The sequence below is a fragment of the Rhea pennata genome, chromosome 3, assembly GCF_028389875.1.
Source record: "Rhea pennata isolate bPtePen1 chromosome 3, bPtePen1.pri, whole genome shotgun sequence".
NCBI lineage: Eukaryota > Metazoa > Chordata > Aves > Rheiformes > Rheidae > Rhea > Rhea pennata.
This window is the reverse complement of record NC_084665.1, coordinates 85227305-85246382: the sequence shown is the minus strand read 5'-3', so window position 1 is coordinate 85246382 and position 19078 is coordinate 85227305. Positions and strand designations below refer to the sequence as shown.

Here is a 19078-nt window from a genome sequence, read left to right as displayed (position 1 = left end):
GACAAAGGGATAGATGCACACATGCACAGAGCACCCTTTAGTACACAAAACAGGATAAGAACATCTCCTGCGCGGGCTCACCATCCACTTTCTCCATTCCTCCAAGCAGACTGTCAGTAGGAGGCAGCATTGATTCTGGCAGCCGCAGCTCTGCACTGCGAAGTAGTTGGGAGCAAGCTTCATTCTTCTGTCATTATATAAGCAAGATGACACTGTTCTCTAATCCAGCCAAAGCTGATAAGTACCATCAACCTGTCACTTCCTACATTTCAAATTCTAACATTGCAGCATCAAAGAGTTTTTACATTTCGATTTCTTTTGCTGGCAGCGGTCGGTAGCCTCTCATTCTCCCACGGTGTTCTAATGCAGCATTTGCACACCGGGGTTACTCCCAGTCTGAATAGCAGGTCATCCCCTACTCACTGAGCTCATCTGCGGCCCATGTGCTAGGCAATTTAGATCCAATCAGCCCTTATTTAGCTCAAGAGTAATGAGCAGCATAGTGACACAGACTTAAGCCTGACCCTCAGGACACTGCTCATCAAGCAGTAAAACTGTGACAAAATCATTCATCTTCCACCCGCTGGCAAGAAATAATACTCGCACTCACTGTATTACTTTTTCAAGATATAGAAAAAAAAAAAAAGTCCTGAATTTTCATGATGTGAGACATTAATTTGCAGAAAGCTGAATTCCCTTAAACCCCCCTGTTGCTATGAGCTCACCAGGGGGAAATAGGCCTTAGGAGACTGAAATGGAATAAAGAAAATTGCTTCAGCTTTCTTTTCATTTTAAATAAGCCTTAAATCTGACAAGAGATATCCTAAAGAAATATATATCTTGTAAGGTAACGAAGAAACAATCAAAATTAAGAGATTAGAATGCTACTTGTATATAATGGTTTTACTGACAAAAATATTTCTTTGTTTAACACCCACAACAAAAAATATTCCTTATGAAATGTCATTTTTACACTTCAGGCAAAGAATAAAGGAAGGAAAATAGAGAGGAAAGTTCATTTGAGGAAAAACAGTTTCAAAAGTGAGACACTTTCACCACCAGAAAACAAATCTGCACTTTATGTCCTTCAGGGAGAAAGTATGTATTTTTCTAAACAACCATACGATCCCAACCAGCAGGTTCTTAGTACACCTGGATACAATTTTACTCTTGTTTGTGGATTTACTCTTTCACAACAGTAAGTCTTGTATTGCTGTCAGGTAGGCTGCAAAAAAAGCCAATGTGAATTAGTTTTTGGTAGATAAAAAGGATACAATGGATGAAAGACAGAAGAGTGTTCCAGTCCCTAGCACAGGGGACAGAGCTGCATATCTTCATAGCTAGAGTACTACACTTGAATTTCTTTAACTTCATAAATCTAAAAAGATTGGCATTACTTGGGCATCAACAATCAAAAGCTTGGCAGATTCTTTGACTGCTTCTGTCATTTCAGGTTGTTCTTAAAATGATGCTATGGCAGATGCTCTATTGCATCCTAAACGCTAATATGAAATTGATTTTAAGCAATTATTCAGCTCTCATGTGACCTTTTACAGATTCAAGAAAATTGATAGTAAGAAGTGGAAGTAAATACCCCAGTAAACCTGAAGCAATGCTAGACAATCACAGGAACTTTCCACAAAAAGTATTAGGTGCACAGCTTCAGTGCAATATATCTGATTTCATTCATCACTATAGTAATATTTTCAGAGCAGAAGACACAGTCAAAAATACACTTCAGTTTTAGTTAGTTGCTTTTGAAAATCAGAACACAAAGGTGTATGTTATTATTTTACACACAAAACTGTGCAATATCCCAGGTAAAGAAAGAGGAAAAGAAAGGAAATTGTTTTAGTTATGAGAGTCATACTTTAAAGGAATAAAAGTAGCTCAGAACACTTCCAGTATTCCAAAGATTACTTGAAACAGTTTACTGACTACTTGAAAGGATTTAGACACAATAAACCTTTTAAAACAGTGCTACATTCTAAAGCAATGCTTACTTTCCATGTTCCGAAACATTTAGAGACTAAACTTGCTTTAAATTCATCCATACTTCAGCTTTGTTAATAGAATCCCTGCATTTCAAAGTCTTGAAATATTTTAAATCATAGATCAAGCCAACATGTATTGCTAGACATGTTTGCACCCCAAACCTATAATTGGTCCCAACCTATAACAGCAAGACAAAAAAAAATGGAAGGACTTATTTCCACGTTCCATGCAGATGAACAAAATTCATAGCAACACTTAGAGACTTAAATGGTCATTCAGTAAGCCTGGCAGAGACAAACTAAGTTCTGCTGAAGTTCAGTGTTTTTGCAACAGAGCTACCCTCTATACTTACCAGGATGTCATATTGGTAGCTCTAAATATAGTCATGGGAAGGGATGAGTAAGAGAAGGTTCATGCTCTTCCAAACTTTTCTGAACACAGTTTTCAGAAGTTTAACCTAAAAAAAATACATTTTACGAAGACTAACACTAAAATCTCTGCAGAGAGGAATAAAAGGAGAAAGTGGGGAGGACCCTTCCATTCACCTCCGTTTGCTGACTAATGCAATAGCAGGGAAGGGAAGAGAAACTCCTGTTGATCTCAGAATGCTCCCCATAGCATTTTTGATAGAAATATAATGAAAAAAAAAAACCACTATACACTTCCATAGCAAAGATAATACTGGATAATCCATTCCTATCATGATTTCTCTCACAATCTCAAGGCTAGACACACAGTGACAGATAAAGACATCCACTTCTGCTGTTATCCATGGTCCAAATATTAATGCAGGTTTTAATTAGACATATGTTTACTTGATTAGTATTCATGTAGAGACAAAAAGACAAACTTGGGAAGATTTTACACACCGAATTTCCAGTAACTTTTCATATCCTACAACTTTGGCAGAGCAGTAGAAGCTGACATAAATACTCAGGAATTGTCTTCATAAATAAAATTACTGTTTATTATATTATTAGGTTTGTGGTAGTCCTCTCTTCTCCTACGAGAATCAGCAGTCAGTCTCACTGAAACCATGCAAAGATGTTCAGAATACCAGCAGTGATTTTATACCAGGCTATGTACTTGCATTTTATAATCCTTTAATTTTATAATCAGTTCTAATATACTATAAAAAAAATAAACACTCTGAAGGTGATAATGAGAAAAAGCTCATGTCAGAGTAATATCTATCTGATTATAATAAAACATATTTTAGTAGGTTGCAAGCACTTATTTTTAAGAGTAACACATTACAAATACTGGAACCTACTATCCTCCACTTACTCAGGAAATTTCTCTAAGCCTGTGTCCATTTTAATAGTAAATTTTATCAAATTCATTAAATGTCTGTACTTCATTTAATCTAGTTTTTTTTGGCATGAGGTACTTGGACGACGGAAAGCACTAGAAATTTGCAACAAATGAAAGCACACGTGGAGAAAGCAGTCCTCATTTACCTTTCTTTAAGGACAAAAAAAAAATCAGGAATCTAAAGTATTGTTTAAAAGCAAAAACAAGAAAGTAATGAAAACCTTATGTCTCAGTTAGATGTGGAAGGCTCCAAGTAAACCTAAGAAGAAAGTCTGTGTTGTCACATGTTTTATTTTACTGAGGTTTATGTGACTGTATATTTTACATATGTTTTTAAAAAGGAAACTGTATTAAAATACAATCTTACACTTCCATACTGAATCTCACTATGAAAACCAAATACTTGGAAGTGCCAGCAAGTAGCATCTTGTTTCCAATTATCCACTCTCCATAGATCAAAAGCTAAGAAAATATTTTTTCCTGCTAAGTCATAGCTCATTTGAAGCATCTGGATACCAAAATAGTAATAACGATAACAAAAAAACAAAACAAAACAAAACAAAAAGACACAGTGGTATAAAACAGCTTATTTAAAATACTCTAAGCATAGGTAGACACAAAAATCAAAAGCTACTAGTAATTTTCTAGCAGACAACAAAACACAGGGAAGGTCTGGGAAGGATTACTTTAAAATACAGTAGTGTAAAAATGGTGGAGGTCTGTTTTTGTGATGCCTTTTAAGAAAAAAGAAAGGAAGAAAACAAGCACACTTTCAAAATCTTCTATGCCAAGTTTTAGCCCAGAGCAGTTTTCACAGCTATGTTACAAACCCTTGAAAATAATAGTTTATAATGGAAATGCTGACAGACCCCTAATCACAGAAGCATGAATGGCTATAATTAAAGAGCAGCTTTTGGCTACACCTCTCTCTGCAAATGAAAGACTGTCATTATTACAATACCCTCAATAAAAGCAAGTGGGAAACCTGAGATGTGCTTGTAGTAAAGCAACAAGATATGTTAAAGGAAACTGATAGAACTATTTGACAACCTAAGCTTTAAATTCTGAGACATTTAGTTAACACAACCAAGTCAGTATTTTCATAATGTTACTTAATCAGCAATAAAGAATGTTCCTGTGAGTGGCACATGAAGTTGTTATTTCCTAACAGCCTAGAGGGAGCTGCTTCTCTCTTTAATCAGTGATCTCACTTCCTTCCTACCTACCAGGAAATTGTCTATTGTCTATTAGAGTGCAGTCTAAAAAAAAAAAAAAAAAAAAAAAAAATCTAGTATCTTTTCTCTATCAGGATTTTAAAAACAGGAGACAGAAACGCACCAAACCATTTCACCTCTTCTAACAGGCCTAATTAGTCTGGTTAAGATAATAATACTTTAACCTCTGGTTGGCACAAAATCATCTAAATCTTCTGAACGAAGAAACTATTTTTAGTGCTGTTTTACTCATGCAGCACCAGAGGACTATTTTTAGCAAGTCTTATCAATGTGGGAAAGAGACCCAATAATATTTCACTATTCCCTACTACCTGAAGATCTCAATGGTTTTACAAACCTTAAGAAATTAAGTTTCTTTATACTTTGATAGGATAAGTAGCCAAGTAGTAGGAATCAAACATAAAGACGCAGAAATTGAAATAAAGAACAATTAGAAAAAGACTCCAATAATCTCTCTCATACAGTTAAGTATTTGAGCATATGGTAATGCAAATCATTTCAGAACAACTCCTTATTGAAGTAAAGGTATAAACAGCGTACTGTATCTTGTTCATGATGTTGTGAGAAGCCTAGAATGGATTTCTGTCCTCTTCTCTCTAAGTTACAAGGGGACTATATAACCCTGAAGTTTTAGAAAGCTTCAGAACAATGTGAAGTTACAAAATAGGTAACTTTTTCACCCAGTCTAAAATTTCTCCCTACTTCATCTTTAAAAGCAGCACAACAAATGCTGTATATTAACCAATGGAAAAGATTTCAAGGTATTTTTGAAGTCTCCAATTTATTCCAGGAAATACACTCAGTTGAACTGAAATAATAAATAATAAATCAACTAAACTTAGTTTCACGCTTCATCTTTTTTCAAAAGACTGCCAGAAAAACAGTTGTCTTTGGATTTGCAAGCTATTGACAGCTGCAGTCAAACTACTAGACAGAAACAAAGAACTTAGTTAAATAGACATCTTGCATATGAGCCTCAGTATTCCTATTACACACACTTTTACACAATTCTTTCCACATATACCAGTCTTGTATGTCTCAAGTAACGGCAGATCAAATAGATGACTCTTAATAACTCATAAAAAAAATAAAAAATAAAATAACCAGCAATTCTGGCTTCAGAATGGAAGACTACATCCAAAAGGCACTGGTAGACAAAAATATGCTTATTGAATATGAAGAATATTGTGGTTGCTGAAAACTGAACCAGTATATCAAAGCGAAATTGGCTGAAAGTGGTAAAATGTGATTTCCTTCTTTCCTCTCTAACCCTAGACTAGTATTTAAGTCTCCATAACTGTTATATTTGATCACAATCTTGGTGAAAGAGATAAGAAAATTTATAATGAAGAATTTGAAAAATAGAACAAATCCACTGAAAAAAAGTAACTTCAGTAATTAGTAGAAATATGAATTCTGAATCTTCTTGTGCCAAAGTAAAGATAGTATGTTCACAGAGTTCTCTGAAACAGTGGCAAGTGAATGATTTTGCCTATAGTGCCACTGATTCATAACAAAATATCAGAGATCTGAAACATGTGTCCTGACACCTTTAGTATTCTGAAACCGTAAGGAAATATTTCTAAGATTCTATACATAGCAAAGTATTAGTGAATTTTGAAATTTAACATATCATTCACAGTCCTCCAAGCTACCTCTTTACTTCTGCTGTGTTTCAAGAAGAAATTAATATGAACTACATTTTAACTATGAACACAAAATCAGCATGCCAGTGTATATCCACAACTTAACTAAATAACTTACCGAAGTCTGGCTAGAACAACCTGTAGAAAATTTAGGACCATACTCAGCTCAGCTCCTCGACAAGCAGGCAGCAGCATAGTAAAGCCATCATTTAACAACTTTTCCTGAGAAAGACTCAAATCACAGCTGGTCTCAAACACTTCTTGGACACCATCAATGTATGTTGAAAGTAGAGTCCAGAGATTTTGTTTCTGTGCATAGTCATTTTTGGTTACCAAAAACTCTTTTGCTTTTTCACGGAAAGCATTTGAGAGTTTCTCAGCTAGAACACTAATGTCCATGTTCTTCTCAACATAAATCAAAAGAAAAGCAAACTGGCCTCTCCAAATGAGAGCTCTCTGAGAGACAGTAACAGAGGATGGAGTCAGGAAATCCAAAAGATCCAACACTCGACTCGCTATGTCTTCTGTCTCTGCAACAATTGCTAGCATAAGGAAAAGGTTAAAAAAGTTCTGCAGACCCACTTCTGTCAGCTCCTGCATTCTTTTCCGATGGAACCTGGAATAAATTCTACATCAAAACAAACAAAAAACAAAACATTTCATCAAGTATGCTGTTTTCTACCTGTTTGAAACACCACAATTGTATTTTCATGCTTTTAGTCTAGAATTACCCTCTTATAATAACTCTCAGTTTTTTAGATATCTTCTCCCTTCCCTCCCCTCGCCTACTATTTTGGCTAATGGAATAAGAATGCTATTTCATTTTCTGCTCCCAATACAAGGTGCACACTGAAACTTCTTTCCTAGAACCTCAGTGATTTCCAGGTGGCACACATGAAATTCCAAAAATGGCTAGGAAACGCTCTCCTTGAGATATTATTTTCTGTTCTTACGTTATACTACCATAGCTGTCATGATCAAAGGCTCACCTACTTAAGCATCACTATAGTAAAAGGAAGAGGAATATTCCTGATAGAAAGCTCTTTTTCTCGATAGTGTTCTGCCAAAGTCTTGCACAGAGTTTATCGTGCATCTGTTGTATGGACTGCAGACTACAAGTTTGGGAAGAATTAGGGAACTGGAGGATTTGGGAGAGGGAAATCTCTCTAGTAGGAAGATATAAGCAATCCAGCTTAAAGTTTCTTATCATATGGTAGTGCTTAAGTCATACATAGCTGATGGTGATAAGCACTGCTACTTTGTAACTTTAAGCAGAAAGCTTTTCATTAGTGTTTTTTGTATGACCTTTGCTCATATCCGGACTTTTAAATAAATGTCACCATTCTTATGAGAACGGAATAAGATGAAAATGGGTCGCTTAACTTATGATTAAAAACTTGGGTATATCCTTCACCTTTAACTCAAAATAAGTTCCACATAGAGTAGTTAACATCCATAAATGTTGTTTTCATATTCCATCACCTGAAAAAATAGTTGAAAATGGTGCTGAGGTTATCAAATCTAACTACCAAAAATTATGGCAAATCCAATTAATGTTGCTTAGTAGTAAATTACTACTGACAGGCATTTATGTTTTTCATGCATCAATTAATGCTTGGTTAGCTGCAGAAAACAGAGTTCATCCTAAAATCATAGCTGTAGGCTGTTAAAATTTGCTACTTGTGTAATTGATTTATTCAAGGTAGAAATTATGAATACTAGTTAAGAAGACTGGCAGAATGTATATTATGTATTATTATTCCCCCTCTTAAATTAGGAAAAAGTAACAAGCTATAATAAGACAAAAATATAATTTGTTTTCAGTGAAAACAGAGCAGACTAATTAAAATTACTAACTAAAGCAAGACATTAATTCAACATCCAATGTCATATTTGTTTCAATACGCAGTTGTAGTAATTTTTAAGCCCAAGTTTTGAAGACTGTAACAACTCATGAAGCATAGATAGGCAGTAGATATATTTTCCCCTTCTGAGACCAAAGATAATGCTTCTTTCTTGGAAGAAGCTAACTACGTATCATTGTAGAATTTGCATACATATATGCATTTTAATCTGTATTCCATATAGATAAATAAGAGAGATTAATACTTAAGAACTAATTCTAGAGTGTTTTATACAATGAAAGTAATTCATAAAAACTTTAGCACATTTAATAATCAGTAAGTTGTTATTACTGTAATATAAGTTTTTAAGGATTCAGTAAGTATGTAAAAATTAGGATTTTTGTTTACAGTACATGTATTTTATGCTTCTTTATGTAATGACTTAACATATCCCATAGTTAGCATGTTTCAAAATTAATGAAAAAGTAAAACCCTCCCAAAATGTTGTGGAAAAACTTGCACAACCATGAAAAAGAAAAATATAAACAGAATTACTGGTATAGTAGAAGCCTGTCTGCAGGTCTTGGATGACACATGACTTACCCACAGCTCAAATCGAATTTCTACATTACATGACTGGCAATAGGGTTTACCAGTGTATAGGATGCCAGTAAATTAAATCCTTGGCCTGCAGGAGGACGTAAACCACCAAAGGCTATGGACATCAAGATGACCCAGCTTTAAGGAGTCGAAGCTGTCACAGCCTTAACTGGCAACAACTGCCTTCTTCCAAACATGAATCACCCTGGATCCCTTATCCCCTTTAACTTTCTGATAACTGCAGTACCATCTTCACTGGGTAATGTGGCTCAAAGGGCCATACAATCAGATTGACTAGGTCTCTTACAGGAGCATGAGCTAAATAGCAGCCATACCGTCCTTTAATTTGTTTCCAAGGATGCACACCACTGTTCTCTGCCTCTTCTTTCATCATCCATGCCAAAATGCTGAGGAAAATGAGGTAACTGTTGCTGGACTTGTACAGACCAGCAATTTGCTGGTCAGAACAGCAGCTCTTCACCAACTCAAGCATTGACAAAGGAGTTTTACTAACATTTGCCAGACCCTTCAGACCAAGCCAAGGAACCATAAAGGAACTGTTCTAAAAGAATAAATGAAACCAGAGAAGTAACAAAAAATGGTAATATTCCAAAGGCAATAAGATGCAGTCCTTCACATAAACAAAAAGCTATGTCTTTCTACCACTACTCAGAAAATAAAAATGAACTGTCAATATGTACAAGTGCTCTTACAAGATCTTAAAAATCACAAGCCCTGAACAATACGAGTCAAAATGCATTCTAATTTATTCTACTATGAGATAACGTAACAATAATACATGCTTAAACATTATCATTAAAATGCAGCAAATTTAGAGATATTGCCATTGACTAGTCAGTTTTACAAAAGTATAGCAATCATGTCTGACTACAGGAGAAGCAGAATTAATTGCTAAAATTGAGGACTGCCCACATGCAACTTTATTTTTTCATATATCCAGCTACTTACCAAGTTCTTGCTGTAATAATCCCAGAGGATAGTGGCAACAGATAGGTTCAAGTCCCAGAAACTACACAAAGTCAAACAGCACTGAAGATGCATTCGTAACTGTTCCTCTAGCACACCAGTCTTACAAAAGGAAGAAAAAAGTGTTTTGTTGTAGGAAAGTATCACCTTGCCTACAAATAATCCCAGTATCACTAAACTACTGAAAATAATTGCTTAATATAAAAGTTATTTCTACTTATATATAAGATGTTAAAAAAAGCATCTGCTAATACGAGCAATGAACTAGAAAATAAAAGCTGACAAATATAGGCATTGTCATCCAATGCACCAGGCAATCCAGCCAATATAATAGCTCATCATGCATATGTATAGGTGTCTACAGAGTTGTAGACACATTAAGATAATCGCAAATTCAATATTGTGAGCCTAACTTGAAACACAATTGTGTGGTGCAAAATCGCACAGAATGGTAAAAGACGCATTAGCTATACTGTAAAACCGTTCTGTAGTGTACCTCCAAAAGACAGCTCATCCTAGAAACGTCACACTACCAATCTGTAGAATGTTGCATCTCCAGGGGCAACAGAATGGGCAGCTACTTGAAAGGTCATGCTTCTCTTTATACTGCCAATAATACAATGTTGTTATAAGTAGGAGGGTCTTCCCTTTTTGAATTATGTTTCTTCTCATTATAACTACCATAGCCACGTTGGAGAGGTCTGAGCACAGCTCAGACAACTCCAAACCAATGGCAAACAAGCCTCTTAAATATTGCCAACTAGTTCCACTGCAAAAAAGAAACATTTTTTGTATTCATCAATTCCAACTTTTGTACACGAAGGAAGAATATACAGCCCACATTAAAGAAAATAGGGAATACAAAACAATTTGAAGACCATAAAGTATTCAGCTTCTAATTCTGGGTTACTGTGGGTGGGATTCATCTCACCCAGCATCTGAGGTCAACAAAGCCAAACTTGCAACAGATCTAGGATGTTATGAGTACACAGTCAGACTGAAATCACATGCTAATTAATGCAGTCTGTTTCAGGCATCTGCTTTAGGATGAGAAGAATAACGCCCTAGAAAGGCTTTCTCATCTCTACTGACTATAAAGGTGGCTTAGAGGACCAGCTTCTGTGTAGTTATCTTAAGGGAAGACTTTTACATACAAGTCTTATTTACCTCTGGGATTGCAGCAAACTTGTTCTGTGACAAGAGAGACCTCCGACCTACTCCTAGTTTTCAAATACTTCTGAACACTAAATAGGCCTGGATTTCTAAATTCACAAAACGAGCTAAATGAGAAGAAAAGGTGGTGGGAGGAGGCGGGGAGAAAGGATACAGACCAAGTCTCATGACTTAAAAACATAGTACCTAGGAGACAGTACCTCTTTCATCCCTCAGATAAATACCAGCAAGTTATCCCCTTCAGTTCCAATTACCCTGCTAGACCCTGAAGTATACAATACTCATTAAAAATTTGGAGAACAGTTCAAATATATTAAAAATGGCTGCAAATGAAGGGTGCTCTTCGAATACTTTTTTTTATATATAGTTGTACATATTAATTTTTAGTCTCCAATTTAAATAAAATAATCTGATCCAAAACCAAGAAGTGACTGAACCATAGCCATTTTCAACAGCTGCTGTTTTCATGGATAAAAATGTCTGATATAGAACATGAAAAAAATGCAGATGAATACATCTATTTCTCCAGAGATCTACAAAGTTACAAATGATGTATGAAGAAAAAAAAAAAAAATAAAGAAAAAAAAGCCCAAATTCATGCACAGGATTATATTTAGGATCTAATTTAACATTCAATTATTGCTTTAATTAGACTAATTCAACAATAAATATGGCACTGTGAACAGCTTCAATTTCAGGCCACCATTTTTCTGTCCAACAATAGTTTTAGAACAGTTTTCAAAACCAGGATAATACTGAAGGCTTTATCTCAAATTTCACATGAAAGAGTTCTTCAGATTTCAAATACCTCTGGGATTAATGGATTCTCTCATTGCTCTTTTGCTCAAAATGGTCTTTTGCACTGCTGGAAATACTGTTAGAACTCTTGAGGTAGTCAGCTTTTAATTTATCGCAGAGGGGAGGAACACCAGATATTATCAAAATGGTAGTACTATCTAAATACAACATTTTTTCTTTATGACCTCCTACTGTAGTAACAAAATTGGTTTCCTAGAACTCCAGCAAATACTTCTGTACTTCTTTCAGAGTAGAATTAAACACAAAATATAGTGAATAAAACTGCAGTAAAAATGAAAGATCACAAAGTATTTATTTTCCAAAATGAGAGGCCAGTAAGACATAAGCTGCTATTGAGTATTATGAATAAAAGCATCCTTTATATTCTCACAATAGAAGTCTGTAAGCACAAATTCATCTTATACTGACAATCCACAAGCTTACTCAGTTTGATGTTACCCAGTATACAAATACAGCTATTCTAATATTCCTAGTATAGTAATTTTCATGCTGTAGTTCAAATAGAATTGTAAGCCTGCTCTACCTTTGGCATTAGCCTGGCATCAAACAAATCCAAATTACAACTGGGGAACACCTGATGTAATCACTTCCCCTGAAATGGCTGGTTTTGTGATACAGATGAGAGATCTTTAACACAAGTAATTGTCTTCAATTGGAATATAAGGAAGATGACCTAAGAACAGCTTTAGTGGATTGGAACAATGATCTACTGAGGTAGGAACATGAACATTTCCTTCCCCAAAAGGGAGGAAATAGGGTGTAAGCAGTGGGATGAAATTTTGGATTTACAGCTCGCTCTGTTCCCATGTGTGTGTGTCATCTGCCCTGCGGTGGCTACCTTCTTCCCAGAACTCTGAGCTGTTCTTCGGTCACACAAAACACACAAAATTACAGACACTTGATTTCATCTCCATTCCTACACCATCCTCCTTATATTCCAATTCACCTTATGTTCCTAATTCTGTAATCTATAAGCGTTTGAAATTAGGGAGCAACAAGCACGTTTGGATTATGACATTGATGAATATCCCTGAATATATATAGTGGTAGCGAACAGTATGAAACTTTACTGGTTTTTAACCTCCTATATCCTTAAATGGAGTTTCTAATCCCTAACTTCTGTTCTCTCACACAAATGAGTGATTCAGCACTACAATTTTTTCAAATTTATTACGCATAGCTGTTACTACACATGTCTACTAGAGATGCAATGGTGTAGGCTTAAAAGGATGGCTCAGGAAGGATTTACTAACAAACTAAAGGCCAGTTCTAGTGGGTAATATCTTTAGCACTGTCCTGCTTTTCATATGAAGAGCACTACTCTCCTTTCTGTTTTTGCGTACTTGCCCACCTTCCATTTCATTCTCAACTTCCTGATACCTCATTGCACTTGTCATTCCTACATTTTCTGTCTCGGGAACACTCACTTAGCAGATACTTCAAAGATATAAGAGGACTACTCAAAAGGTAAGAGCAATACTGCCAATGTGTGTTGAGAGCACAACATAGGAGATGGACACATCACAATTGCTGGTAACAGAAAATTTCCTTCCCAGACACTGTCAAGAAAGCTGGTGTAAGTGGAAAGGAAGCAAGATGCATTTTTTAAATGGTACCTACATGCATTCACATATGCACATGTAAGGACTAATACTGACTCTCCAAGGAGCATTTCCTACAAATAGCTAACTCAATGCAAGAAAAATAATGAACAATTCAAAAAATGAAATAACCTAGATGTCTCCTTAAACTGTTGGTAGTAGTTGCAAACAGGTATTTGATAAATGGCAGCCTTAAATCTGAGACTGGTTGCCTCTGGAGCTTAAAGCAGAGTTTTGGCTCCTGCTACAGTATCATTATTCACTCCTTTTTCAAGTCTTCTGAACTTGGCCATGTAGTTGTGTTTCTGAAGCGTCTACAACTCAACACTTGCTAACAGAAGCATCAAAAAGCTGTATATTTCATTTGTATTGACTTTTGCGTATTCTTAATTCAAAAGAATAAACACAAGAAAAGAGGAATATTTTCCTAGAGAAATCTGAGTAACTACAAGGATTCTCTCACTGTCTCTCAGACTGCTGACATACAGAAGATGCAATACAAGAAAACAGTTTATTCACCACTTACAGTTTTTATTACTCTTATCTAAATTGCTCCAATTTCTCTCACAGAACAGTAACCATCCAATAAGTGATGTCATCACTATAGTTTGAAGGTATACACACAGGATACATATTCAAATACACACTGAGAAATCCTTCAGAAAAAAATTAACCTTTCAATAAGCCAAAAAAAAAAAAAAAAAGACATAACCAAAACAAAGAATATCTTCTCAACTATCAGGATGAGGCAACTAAAACCAAACATGCCAACCCCACAAATATTTATATAAACTAAAATATATTTGAAATTTAAGTGAGGGGTAAGATAGATTTACCTTGTTACTTTGAATGTAATGGTTCAGCACGACTCTGTAACATTTTCTAAATATAGACACTGAAGTATTTAAACATGAAATACGAAGTATTAAACATGACATCCCAAGACCACAGGCAGATCTATGTTTGAACCTGAGGTAGATGTTTGAACAGATACCAGTGCGAGATTTTCTTGGCAGAATATAATTATTAGAAATCCAGGCTAGTTAAAAAGTTGAGAGTTCCTCTTTAGATGAGAAAGATTTTCTTTCAAGAGTCTGACATAATTGCTAAGATTGCTGCAACTTGGATATCAGTAACCATTTTTAAGAACAAGTATTCTGAAAGTCATAGAACCATAGAATGGTAAGGTTGGAAGGGACCTCTGGAGATCATCTAGTCCAACCCTCAGCATAGCCCCGTAAGGGGACTGAACCCATGACCTTGGCATTAGCAGCACCATGCTCTAACCAACTGAGCTAAACCTGTTTTGGTTAAAGTCAGTCTGCCTTCACTAAACCGCATGGGCCAAGAATGATTTTTCTCCTTCTCTTAAGAACCATTTATCAAATATTACAGTTCTTAGAAGTTTATGCATAGCAGGATTTTTCAATTTTTTAATACTCAATCTATTGTTTCAACTATCCTAAAATTATTATTAGTAAAAGACATATTTTCAACAAGTACTGTTATTCCTAACTGCAGCTTCAATCACAGCTTTTGCTAAAGCACAGGCAAGGTAGTAGTGATAATAAAAAAGAACCCATTCCTATTGTTTTTTAGTATAGAATATTGCAGAATTGTTTTTACTTCATGTGAGACCAAATATGTACTCTCATTTTAAGCACCCACAAATTAAAGAAATTATTTTTATAGGTGTTGCTGTTACAGCGATTACAATTTGTACCACGCAGCTTCAGAACAAATTTACAGAGCTGCTACGTAACATATTTAAAAATGTGAAGAACAGCATATTTAAAAGCATTTTAAAAGGAGGTCAATTCTGACCTCTGGGCCATGAAGCATTGCATTAACAGTTCTGCAGAAAGAAAAATGATAAGGTATGAAATGAGTGCTCAGAAACTAGAACCTTATCAGTAAGAGTTTGATTCAAGCCTGTAAGACAAATTGCTCAGCAAGGCAAGTCACCTTCCTGCTGTGATGAGGATATAGCTGAATTTTCAATGCAACTATCTCCCTCATCATGTCTTCTCAACTTGATATCCTTACATTCAGTATATGGTTTACATTTTCTAAGCATCCAGTTCTTATTCTGAATACATCTTGTCAGAGTAGCCATATACTCTTCCAGGATAATTATCTTTTGCCTTTATCTGACAATTTAGCATCAAACACAATCACTTTAAATAAAGTGTAACTGGTAATAAGGCAGGAACTATATACTGCTATAGGTCAGCTACATAAGGATGTTCATTTACCTGTCATAAAAACACTAGAATTCCAAATATACACTTGTTAGCTGGCCTCTGTTTCATGCACCGTCTTTTCCAAAAATCATACCTGACACTTTCTTGTTCATTGTTTCATCCTTTACACACTTACTTGAGCATCAATGGATCTTTTGAGGAGTTCTTCCACAAATTTCCAATTAGATTCCTTCTGTTTCTGAAAAATGATGATTATCAGTATTAAATAGCATTTGTACTCAGCACAGAAATCATATATAATGACATGAAAATAAGCAGGCAAGAGATTTCCAAAAATATTTCATTTCATGGCAGCATATTGTAACCATCACTGAAAAGAGCTTTTCTATTTTAGGAATGCAACTGATATGTATCCTAGTAATTAGGTCTCAAAAACAAATAAAAAGCCTTCCTTATAAAATAAAAAGCATGCTATTTTAACTGGCTTAAGTGACTCATTTTCAATCTTAAGCTTCACTTTTAGCAAAGCAGCAAAATAATCAGGCCTTTTTGGTTAGTGCAAGCAAGAAGTATATCTTATTTCTTTCCTTAGTAGTCTCTAAAAAGGAAGAAATAAGGCAGAAGAGGGGTATGGTACAATCTCACTTTTCTCATTCCTCTTTTCAAGGAAAAGCTACTTCTAACTCATTTTCCTTAAGCCAGGAATAAGGATTGTTTTGGTCAAGTTGGTAAAGAGTTGGCCAGACAGTATTGCCTTACTTAGATAGGAAAACAAAACAAAACAAAACACTCCATCTAAACGGGGTAATTCAAATTTGGCCCAAATGGCCCTTAATTCATACTCTTCAGTTTGGAAGGTAAATAACTATCTGTTTCAATCAGCTAGACTATTCCTATAAAGTAAGAGTTGCATGGTAAAGACGATTCCTATAAAGTAATGGGTTGCATGGCAAAATATTAAAAGGAGAAAATATCTGTTTAGGCAAAGGGTAAAAGGTTTTGCAACTAAGACCATTTGCCAGGAAAAAAGCAATAAATAAAAGGAGACCAAACCAATGTACTTGCAATTCTTGACTACACCTAGATCACCTAGGAGGACCAAAAAAATCACGTCTTACGTACAGTTATGTATATAGCTCATGTAGATAACTTATGTGTAGATGTAGCATTTAAATCCTTGTCCTGCCTTATTCATTCCCTCAATTATCACAACTGTTGACACATGTTAATTCTTCCAGAGATATCTGTCCTTTAAACATCTGTACAGAGCTTACAGTGAACAGTATCTTGTACTTTGGCAATTGAAATATAACCACTTTCAAGCAGCAATACCATCATCCATGGTCTTCCTCTCCTACTGAGTTTGCAAGTTCAACACAGGGATCTGCTGACAATTCCACACAAAATTTCAGAGAATATTCAGAGAATTTTAGAGATCAAAGATACTCTATGATTCATATAACACAGTTTGACTATTTAATGCTTTCACAATTTTGCACTACAAAAAAAATTCTGAACAACTGCTCATGGTAGCAATCTGTTGACTGTTTATAGAACAAACAGAACAGAAAGGAAAGGAAGGACAGATCTGCAGAAAGCTACACTAAAGCTGTGATTTCATGATTCAGCAACTTCAACATTATTTAAGGGGTTCCTGTTGCTTCCTCTTCATGCTGCCAGCTGCTTTTCTGCCTTGACAGCTGTGGCATGACACTGCTCACTTGCTCTAGTGCTTGATTGTGGAACCCAGTGCAAACCAAATCAGTGAACTGATCCAGAATTTTAAGAGAGAAAGGGAGGAAAAAAGGGAGGATGACCTTATTTAGGCCACATAATAGCTCCAAAATTAATTGTGCCAGAGCAGCTGAGGGTATATCATGCTTAGAGCAGCAAACAAGAGTTCTTATGTTGTTATTGATGTTAATGACCTTATATCATGAAACCACAGCCAAAGTCCTGTCAGAAGTAGACACCACTGCATCCAACAATTAGCCAAGGAACACAGGTAGCAACTTCAATAATGAACAGACTCCAGAAAGCACATGATCAGTGTCCTTGGACAGTCCCAGCTACTCAGTTTCATATATGTCAACTTCACAGCTCAAGTTCATACTTTGACTCCTGTATTTCAGAGCTTGATGTTAGCAGAATACCTGCTTAGTCCTACTGCAAACTCCAGGTAAAGCTAATCAATTGCTCAAAGGCCAAGTATATCAGAGAGAAATAGATATTAGAGAGTCAGGCTAAATGGGTATGAGACTTCTAGATCAAATGGCCCAGAACATGCTTTTAGCACTCCCGTAGCCAGAGAGCATACCATTTATGCAAAAGATGTTTACAACCAAAGTTTCAGTTTGGTATGCAGATCACGTTACAAGATCCTGAAGCAATCAAGGGCAAGCTCCTAACACCAGCCATAATCGATGGCAAAACTGCACCGATGTTCAACCCAAACTCAGGGAAAGAATGAAACCAGTAACATGCTGCATTCTTTCTTTTAGCTTCAGTTGCCCCTACCTTTTAAGAAACTTGTTTCATTCAGATTAGCTAAATTTACATTCTAACATGATTCCCTGTTACACTGGCAACACAGTATGGCAATAATTTAAAATCCATCCTTGTCAGATAATATGTAGAACCTGCATATTTCACTATAAACCTGCTGGTTTACTGTTTACTTCCTCCACCTCCAAAGTCCTAAAAAAATCAACAGAACTTGGAGACCTTATACAGTAGGTAAAAGCACTGAAAAAGCCAAAAAGTTGAGCTGAGATCCTCTGGATTCTCAGGTATAAATTTTTGGGAAGACTAACTACTGACTACCTGGAAGAGCTATCTAAGCTTCTCAGGCTAGAAATCTGTGTTTGCATATCTTGCTAGGTAGTCATTTCAAATCATTCAAAGGAAGAATTCTTTGCCCCAAGCAATTCTGCCTATATGTCCGTGTCCACAATATACTGAAATTGACCCCTGCAATGTTCAGAAGTAGGGATCTTTCTCATCAGGTCCCAGTTGGTTTTTAAATGTACATATTGTGCTTTTCAGAATGGCATAGTGGGACATGAATGTGGAGTTAGGGAAAATAAAAAAAGACATGCACTGCACATTCCTCAAAAAGGAATCACCAGAAAAACTGGCCAAAATTTTCTAGTTAAAAGAATGTTTTCATGTGTATGAAATACATATTTAATATATGAATCATTTCATATTTGAAATTATGTTATATGAGCTAAAGGGGAAAAAATAAAAAGAAGCAGGTCTGAAACCTGTTTAGAATTTTAAAAGCTTTCATAATAACCTCAAGGCCATGCAGTCCACATTAAAAAATTGAAAATCTTCCACAGATGACATAGGCTTGGAGGCAATTTTTGCTATAGAGCATATGAATAACCATCATTACGACACATCACCCTCCCACCTCTGATCACAGTTAATTAAAAGAAAGCATGTGTGTCAAGAAGCTATCACATCAGACTGTTTAATGAACAAGAGAGGACTATGTTCAGCCCTGATGTAATTCCACTGACTTCAACAAATTTATATTACACACTATTTTACCTTATTATGGTCAAAGAATGTTTGAGGCTGTAATTCAAGGGAGAAAAAAAAAGAAGAAATGATTACTGTCAGCTATCAGTGACAGATTACATTCCTTTTGTG

The 19078-nt window shown here is 35.6% G+C and overlaps 1 protein-coding gene across 1 annotated transcript in view; it reads right to left on the bottom strand.

Annotated features, from left to right (window-relative positions):
- Nucleotides 1-19078, bottom strand: part of MMS22L (MMS22 like, DNA repair protein) — a 99238-nt gene that overhangs the window by 54317 nt on the left and 25843 nt on the right. Inside the window, exons 11-14 of the mRNA XM_062573079.1 lie at nucleotides 15594-15656; nucleotides 9604-9723; nucleotides 8970-9196; nucleotides 6309-6818 (exon numbers count right to left, since the gene is read on the bottom strand). Of these exons, the coding sequence (XP_062429063.1) occupies nucleotides 6309-6818; nucleotides 8970-9196; nucleotides 9604-9723; nucleotides 15594-15656 (920 nt within the window). The remainder of the gene's footprint in view (nucleotides 1-6308; nucleotides 6819-8969; nucleotides 9197-9603; nucleotides 9724-15593; nucleotides 15657-19078) is intronic.